At 45.4% G+C, this 9,002-nt stretch overlaps 1 protein-coding gene across 1 annotated transcript; it reads right to left on the bottom strand.

Moving 5' to 3' along the window:
• Window positions 1–244: 244 nt before the first annotated feature.
• On the bottom strand, window positions 245–8,906 carry MAIP1 (matrix AAA peptidase interacting protein 1). The gene is made up of 5 exons (XM_068137941.1): window positions 8,459–8,906; window positions 6,339–6,410; window positions 3,694–3,820; window positions 2,130–2,280; window positions 245–348 (listed from the first exon to the last, which is right to left on the bottom strand). The coding sequence occupies exons 1-5, from the start codon at window positions 8,879–8,881 to the stop codon at window positions 270–272; spliced, it is 852 nt and encodes a 283-aa protein (XP_067994042.1). The 5' UTR covers window positions 8,882–8,906; the 3' UTR covers window positions 245–269.
• Window positions 8,907–9,002: the final 96 nt, after the last annotated feature.

Consider the following 9,002-nt stretch of genomic DNA (forward strand, 5'->3'; position numbering starts at 1 on the left):
ACACTCGTAGTACCATGTGGAACTGTGCTGTGTGAATGTCCTGGGCAAGCATTAGCACCAACTACACTTGCCTTCTCCAGGGAAAAGGCTTTATTGTAAAGCTGCAGTCCAGTGCAAGTCTCAGAAACAATTCTGAAAAGTCAAACATACAAAATTCATCCCTCTTTTGGAGGAGAAGGCAGGAAGAGGAAAAAAAGAGACCAAAAAGAGCCTGGTATTTGTTAAATTAGAACGTTCACAATGGTACATAAAGAGATTGTAGAAGGCATTTATTCTAATAGCCTTGGATGTTCAATCCGTGTAATTGTCCAGTCTGGTTTTGCTCCTTCTGTAAATTCCCTTTGGAACCTGGAAAAGGAAACACAGTAAGTAAAAAGTTGTTAAAATTTACCTGATCCCTAGAGAGTTACTAATACCAACAAGAAATCAAGAAGGAACAGTTTGCTTCACAGTTATTCCTGTAAAAGCTCCTTCCTTATGCCTCAAATCAGAAAATCAAAATTAATCCTATAGGAAGAAACAACATACACTGACTTCAGAGAGTTTTGGTTCAGATCCCACAGACAGGATCAGGCAGCAACAGTAAGATCCCACTATTAAGAAAGCACTCAGTTTTCATAACAGTAACTATGAACACAGCTTTGTGGCAGATGCTCACCTCTAAATAAAGGGTTTCATTTAATGAGATGATAACTGCAAGGTAAAAGGAAATCACATGCTGGGCATCCTACCTGACAATTCTCATTTTTACTGAGCTATCCTTGAAAAAAGTAATATATTTTCAGACACATGTCAAAGCTCAAGCTAACAGTAATGCTTAATCTTCCTGAAACAAAGTTCTGTAGTTGTTAATAGGAAAATTATAATGCCCACCCCTATTTTCAGAGTCTTCCTTCTGTAGTCATCAATGCCTTCCTCCCTGAACATGTCACTTTTGACTGCTTGTCATGTAAAGAGAAGTCTGAGCTTCAGGCAGTCATGCTCCCAAGCAACCTGTAGAGTGTGGACAAGAGCAGTATAACCTCCCTGATCTGCAACCACATTCAAATCCATTCCTGAAAGCTGTCTTCTCCAGGCACTAAAATACTAAACACCAAGCCTTCAAGGTCTGTAGTACCTCTGTCCATCGAGTTTAGGCTAGCTCTGTAAATAGCAGCAGGAACATGCGCTTGCAAAGATCTCTCTGCTGGGGATTAGGGAGCTATTTAGGTCTCTAAGGTTAAAGAAACCTCAGAAGCCTCCAATCCCAAGGAAGATGCTGAATTAATTTGAGGAATGGATCCACAGAAACCTATCCAGGCAAACAGCACTGGTACCTTCAGTCTGTGTCCACTGTTTCACAGTTCCTCACCAATTAGACCACACCTCCTCTCCATTTCAAATGTGGCTGCAGAAGTCCTTGATTGTGTTGCACTTCCCACACAAAAATCCACATTTTTCCCAGCTTTTCAAAAGGTTACATCTAGTACATTTTGCCAACTGTGCAAACACTTCTGCACTGCTCTGGCATCAGTACACCAACATAGATGCTGCTTACAAAGCATTCCCATGAAAAATCACCTACCTAATGTGTGCTTTGATCAGAGTGGCATGAAGTATCTGAACACCAGGTGATGCTTGTTTTGTTCTGCCTTTCTGCAGAAAGCATCTGGCTAAATAATTCGTAAGCTGCTTTGCAGCTAATTCCAGCTCTGACTGTGGTGCAGTAAGTGATAAATCAACAGCATCACACTTGACTGCTTGGTTTAAGTGCATTGCTGCAAGCTGTGCTACAAGAAATGGGAAACAAGAACTGATATTGGGCTATATCCTGAAAGCTGCAGGAACAGTACAAGAAAGGATCACACACTTCGTTCAATGCTCCAGCTACTGCTCTTCCTGCTAGAGAGAGTTCTCATGAATGTCAACTCAGAAGCAAAGTAATACCATAATGACTTTAAGGGGTATTTAAAAGACTTGGCCCTAGAATCAGGATTGGAAAGCTCAAGGAGAAGTAACTCAATTAGAATCAAAGTAAATTAAAACATACCAAGTTCTACACTGGCACAGTGTGAATGCTTTCATTTCCCAAACTGCTTTTAACACAGCTAACCCATGTACATGGAGAACAAAGGGACAAGTGAACTTACTCATAGTTTGCTGTTAAAAGATGCTTTTTTTCCTTTTTGCTTTCATCTCCAAACATGATCTGGAATACTTTGGCTTCACCTGGTACTTCATCAGGTAGGTTGGCACCATTCAGGTACCAGAAACGCATCAGGATGCTAACAAACTTTCTTCCTGTTGGAAATAAATCAAAGCATAAGCTAGATCTCATGTCTCTCATTGGTCAAATATTCCATTCGCCACATCCCATATATTCTAGTGAGACCTTGGAAGGGCAGCTGAAACAAACAATAAAGCTATTTAAAACCATATTCATACTGTTCAGCAACAATTACAATACACTCTGTAGCCATATGTATTTTGTATCATAAGTGCAGCGTGATATTGGAGCTGGGGTTGTTTAGCCTGGAGAAGAGAAGACTCCAGGGGACCCTGGGGCTGCCTTCCAGTACCTAAAGGGAACCTACAGGTGGCTGGAGAGGGACTTTTCATAAGGGTGTCTAGCAGCAGGACCAAGGGGAATGGTTTGAAGCTGAGGGAGAGTAGGTTTAGAGTGGATTTTAGGAAGAAGTTCTTCAGTACAATGGTGGTGAGACTCTGGAATAGGCTGCCCATTGAATATGTGATGCCTCCTCCCTGGAGGGTGTTTAAGGCCAGGTTGGATGAGGCCTTGAGCAACCAAGTCTAGTTGAGAAGCCTCTCTGCCTGTGGCAGGGGGCTGGAGTAGATGATCTCTGAGGTCCCTTCCAATCTCAGTAACTCTGTGATTCTATGATAATCAAAACACCTGAAGAAAAGCTGGTTACCAAAAGCTGGCTGCCACAAGGTCCAAAACCAAGTACTCAAACTATGTAAGTACACAGAGTTGCTGAAACTCAGGAGCAGTGTCAAAGGGAAAAAAACCAAACCAAAACACCAAAAAAACCCCTCTCTCCCAAAACAGAAAAGCAGGTCCCTGGGTCTGACAATCTGAAATGTTCAGTAGAAGACTGGTGGTTAGACTACAAACCATCTCAGCTGTGTCTGACAGTGAATAGGGCACAAAATGCTGGTGTTCAACCAAAATAAAAACTTGTCTGGGCTCACCCTCAGCTTAAAAAAACAAAACAAAACAACTTGGAAAACAAAATAAGAACAAAATCATTAAGAAGTGCTAGAACAAAATATGTTCCACAAAAATAGAAGTGCAAACAGTAACATTTACTTCACTATCCAGGCTTCACTATTCTTCTTGGAAGGTGCATTTTCATTGCTGAAGCAAACAGCTTTCTGCATATAGCAGAATAATTGTTTTTGAGTGGTTTGAGATTGCTGAGGGCTAATAATGTAAAACTCTGAAAATTACAAAACAATTGGAATGAGCAAAACCTAACCAGAAATCAAACCAGTACCATGCCCTGTTAGCAATAATTTCTGGTTTTGGTTTAAAAGGAAATCAAGGAATGATACAGAGATTAGTTACAAACAAAAACCCAAGGACTGTGAAGCAGCACTCAAAACCATATCAGGAAGGAGAATTCCTGCTTAGTAGCAAACCCAGAAAATAAGGCTGCCCATGGCTGAAACGGTTTAGAATTCTAAACATACCATCATCATCATAGTAAATGCGAACATCTCCTTCTGTTGTATACATGATTGCATCAATGTCAGCTGCTAAAGCATCCCTGTAGTTGTCAGGGAGCACAGAAATCTTTTCCTTCAGCACCTGAAGTACCTAAATTCAGAAAAACTGTTACTTAGCTTTTCATTAGGAAATTGAAGTGAAAATCTTTTCTGCAGCAGTTAATGAAACGAGCTGTACCACTAAAACATTTGTGTAACACACAGAACAGTAGGAATGAAAAGGCAGTGGGAAGTTTGGGCACTCCTAGACTCCAGATCAGCAAGACAAAAGAAGATCCATTTGCTGCTCAAACCAATGAAGACAAAGCACATTTAAAATGTTTAGAAAATATACTGTCAAAAATGGGGTTGCAAAGTAAGGCCAGAAAATACCAGCTAAGCTTGCTTCCACAACCATACTTACACTCTGCCTTCTCACTGCTCATTTCTCTCTCTCTGTATACTACTCATCTTTGGCTTGAATCATTTCCTAGCTATAGTTTCTCTCTTTCTGGAGAATTGGGTGGGGAGAAACTGAATGAAATCCAACAATGCCAAGTCTTGCATCTGGGAAAGGACAATCCCAAGGACTGGTAGAGGTTGCGGACTGACCTGTTGGACAGTAGCACAGAGAGGGACCTGGGGGTCCTGGTGGATAGAAGGATGACCATGAGCCAGCAATGTGCCTGGTGGATTAGGAGGTGTGTAGTCAGTAGGTTGAGATTGGTTCTCCTGCCCCTCTGCCCTGGTGAGACCACATCTGGAATATTGTGTCCAATTCTGGGCCCTTCAGTTCAAGAAGGATCTCAGGGAACTGCCTGAATGAGTCCAGCACAGAGCCACAATGATGCTTAAGGCAGTATAACATCTCCGTTATGAGGAAAGGCTGAGGGAGCTGGGGCTCTTTTGCCTGGAGAAGAGGAGACTGAGGGGTGATCTCATTCATGTTTATAAACATGCTAAGGGTGAGTGTCAGGAGGACAGAGCCAGGCTCTGCGCAGTGATGTCCAATGATAGGACAAGGGGCAACAGGTGCAAGCTGGAGCAGAGGAGGTTCCACGTGAACATAAGGAGAAAGTTTTTCACTGTGAGGGTGGCAAAACACTGGGACAGGCTGCCCAGAGAGGTTGTGGAGTCTCCTTTTATGAAGACATTCAAAACCCACCTGGATGCATTCCCATGTGACCTGCTCTAGGTGATTCTGCTCTGGCAGGGGTGTTGGACTGGATTACCTTTCAAGGTCACTTTCAATCCCTAACATTCTATGATTCTGTGAGATTTTTTCTTAGTTATTAGTTTACTTCTTTCACAGACTTCTTTGAAAATCAGTTCTATCACCACCCAAGTTTATCCTTGCCATTTTGTGATCCATGTCCCCATCAGGAAAGGTTTACACTGTGGCAAACCAGAAAAGACTGAAAAATCACTGCTCCGGGACTTCAGCTCCACACTGCACTGACACTGAGGCAGCTGAGCATCCCACAAACTCCACAGCTGTGTTAAACAGAAAGAGCATGTGGTGCACAAACTGCAGATGCATCACCTCAGACACCACATGAGAAAGACAAGTCACGAAGAAGGATGAGGCAATGTAGCACTGATTTTTAATTTGGACTCAGCTTTTAGCCCAACTTGAATTGCCATCTCTGAATAACAAATAAATCCAGAGGTCACATGGCAACAAGATACAATCTTCTCTAGCAGACATCAGTTCCTAGTACATTTTGCAGGTATAAAATGCACTGTCCAAAGCAACAATGAGATCTGGTATCACAGCCTCATCCTCTACATGCTCTGGTTACAGGAGGTCTCTGGATAAATGTTAAACCAATCACCTGAAGGATTTAAGATGAGCAGAGGAAGAGGAGATGATCTTTCAAAATAACTGTAAGAATCAAACTCACATTTTCTTGCTATCTCTGCTTAGAGGGAGGAGGCAAGATTGTCCAGTGGGGGTGAACTAGAACAGCACCAAAATTTTGGCTGCAAAGGCATGGGTAGCAATAGGGCAGGCCAAGCTGACATCCAGTAACAAGGCAGACATAGACCTGAAGTATCCCTTCCATTTGACTCTGATGCATCTGTTACCTCTGTCCCCTGGGAAGGCTAAGGCAACCAATGCTTTACTAGCCAGGTCAGCCATGTCCCTGGGACCATGACACAGGTCTGAGGCCTTCCAGCTGAAACCAGCAGTTGGCTGTATGACCTGCTTGAGGGTGGGAATGTATTAGTGCAGCAGGAAACAGTACAAACCAGGTCCTTTCTTTTGCTACACAGACCAAGTTTCAGCTGTCTGCCTGCTCTAACAGAGATCCAAAACTCTACCTGCCACCCAGAACCCACTGCCTTCTAGTCCCTTCTGGTACACCACAAACCTGTTTTGGCCATTGGTCCCTCTGCTCAATGGCACAAATTTGATTATTTCTTTAAACACAGTAACTTTACATTAAGTTTCATGCTTTGAAATTAAACTCAATAAAGCAGCAGGACAAACAATTGCCCTGTTCCACATTCTGCTGTTCTTCTCAAATTAATCCAAACTGGCAGTGTTTGTAGTTAATGACAGGCTGAATGCATAGTACTTCTTTATAGAAAATCAAGTGGTAGAACAACAGGTAGAAAGTATTTACCTCTGCTGATACAAGTTCATCCAGGAGGTCAAGTTTACGCTGAGACAGCAGCTTTGAAACAACAGAAAAGGCCTAGCAAAAGCCAAGAGAGAAATACATGAGCAAGTAACACTGAGTTGGCTCATTTTTCAGATAAATCCCTCACTATGTGACAAGCTACCCAAATATTCCATGACTGAAGACTTTAGTGTTTGCAAAATGTACCTCCATTGATATGGAATCTCTCCAGCATTAAAAGTCATCCCAAGAACTGATAAAAGCATCAGATTTCTTTTCAGTCTCTCATCTAAAACCTTGCCTTTTGATAACAGGCAAGGGTATGCATAGCTTACTAAACCAGGAAGCAAGTTCATCAGCAAGGCCACTGATATCAAACTGGGAGGGGTGGCTGACACCGCATCAGGCTGTGCTGCCATCCAACAGCAACTGGACAGGCTGGAGAGCTGGGCAAAGGGGAACCTCATGAAGTTCAACAAGGACAAGTGCAGAGTCCTGCATTTGGAGAGGAACACCACCAGGCACCAGTACAGACTAGAAGTTGTCCTTCTGGAAAGCAGCCTAGTCGAGAAAGACCCTAGAGTCCTAGTGGACAGCAAGTTCTCCATGGGACAGCAATGTGCTTTTTTTTGCCAAGAGAGCAAATGGTATCCTGGGGTGCATCTAGGAAAGTGTATCCAGAAAGTCTAGGGAGGCTCTCCCTGCCCTCTTCTCCACCCTGGTGAGACCACACCTGGAATATTGTGTCCAATTTTGGGCTCTTCAACTCAAGAGAGATTGGGATTTGCTGGAGAGAATCCAATGGAGAACTATGAGGATGATTAACGGATTTGAACATATCTCCTGTGAAGAAACAGAGAGACTTGGGGCTGTTTAGTCTGGAAAAGGCTGAGAAGGGATCTTATTAATGGAGGTCTGCTCTTTTTGGTGGTGACCAGTATTAGGACAAGGAACGATGTGTACAAGCTGGAACACAGGAAGTTCCACCTCAACATGACACTTCTTTATTGCGAGGGTGGTGGAACCCTGGTGCAGGCTGCCCAGAGAGGTTGTGGAGTCTCCTTCTCTGGAGACTTTCAAAACCCCCCTGGATGCATTCCTGTGTGACCTGCCCTAGGTGACCCTGTAAATACTTTGTTCTGCTATCCCTTTTCCCAGCTCATCTTTTAGCTTCAGTGAAAACAAAACTCCAGCTGTTGAAATTCTTTTAAAATCTGGTTTAGCCTCTGTACTTCAGAAAAACCCAACTCCCTCTTTCCCCTCAGTTTTGTGGATCTATTTACATTGAACAACACCTCAACATAGTCAACTAGCATATATGTGAGACGGGGATAGAGTGCTTGGGACTCTACAGCAAGTAAAGGCAAAAACAGGGCAAGGTACAACAGGTGGTTGCAGACATGGCAACTAATTTGATGCAGGGGTTTTTGTCTCTCTTGAATTGATCTTAAACCTTTTAACGGTCTGTCCCCTATCACCTGCTGTGTTGTTTTAAGGTGGTTTGTGTTTTATCATGGGGTTTTGTTTTGTCTTCAATTAAATACAGTAAGTGAAGTTTCACAGCAAGTAACTGCAGTTTTCACACGATTAGCTTTGAGATTGCTACCTCTTTAACATGGTCTGCTAGCAAAGCTTATTGGGTACATAAATTTGGAGAAATAAATACATTCAGCAACTCTGTGCCTGCCCAAGCTTTATCATTTCAGGGAAACCTGCTAAGAGCAGATATATTTGCCCTTAAAGTCTCTAAAACATCTAGAAGCACCTTTCTTCACACTGCTTGGGCTGATGGCTAGACCAGCTCATTTTAACTCTGGAACCTGGGGGGAAAAGCCCAAGATAAGTCTGGAGAAAAGCACACCTCTGATTATTCCCACTTTCTCCAGTACTTGGAGCCAAAGTGGGGAACTCTTTCTGTTTTACACAGGAGCGGACACGGGCGCTACGATGTCCATATGTGAAGTTAAACGCAGACACCAGCAGCTGACCAGGGAGGCTCAGCGAGATCGCCGCTGGGCCGGCTGGCCTCGGGCACCTTTCCCCTCGGGCGGGGGAGAGCTGACAGACCCTTCGCCTCTCCCCGATGGGCCAGGTCGGGTGACCGAGCCCAGCTGCCCGCTCACCTGCTTGGCCCCCCGCGTGAACTCCTCGATGCTGAACTCCTGGTCAAAGTAGAGGCGAATGAGAAGGTAATAGAAGCGGGTGCGGAGCCAGAGGAAGGGGCTGGTGATCCTCACCACCACCACCCGCCGCTGCGGGCCCTCGGCCTCCGGCCCCTGCCCGGCGGTGCTGGCAAACCGCACGACGGGCCGCAACGGGAGGAACCCGGCCGGTAGCGGGGCCGAGGCAGCGACAGGCCGGAGTGGGAGGAAGCCGGCCGGTGGCGGGCCAGAGCGGAAGGAACCGGCTCGGAGCGGGAGGAACCGGGCCAGTGGTAGGGCCGAGGCGGCGGCGGCCAGCGCCGGAGAGGGGACCCGGGCCAGCCCCGGCGCCGCCATCGCGCGCGCGAGCCAGCAGCCCCGGGCCGGAGCCCCGCGCAGCGCCATGACGGCCGCGGTGCGCCCCCGCCCCGCCCCGCCCCGTTCCGTCCGTCGCAACTCCGGCTCCGCAGGAAACAGAGCCTCCCGCCGCCACCCTTCCCTCGCCGCGGGGCGGCCTCTGGAGGCG

This window comes from Melanerpes formicivorus, unplaced genomic scaffold (genome assembly GCF_026170545.1).
Source record: "Melanerpes formicivorus ecotype bairdi unplaced genomic scaffold, bMelFor1.0.p_v2 SCAF_5, whole genome shotgun sequence".
Taxonomy (NCBI): Eukaryota; Metazoa; Chordata; class Aves; order Piciformes; family Picidae; genus Melanerpes; species Melanerpes formicivorus.

Coding starts and splice junctions, on each gene's coding strand:
- MAIP1 (XM_068137941.1), bottom strand. CDS start 8,881: ATGGCGCTGCGCGGGGCTCCGGCCCGGGGCTGCTGGCTCGCGCGCGCG. Junction 2,281..3,693: donor CATTTACTATGATGATGATG/GTATGTTTAGAA, acceptor TATTTCCAACAG/GAAGAAAGTTTGTTAGCATC. Junction 349..2,129: donor CTTTTAACAGCAAACTATGA/GTAAGTTCACTT, acceptor TTCCTTTTCCAG/GTTCCAAAGGGAATTTACAG.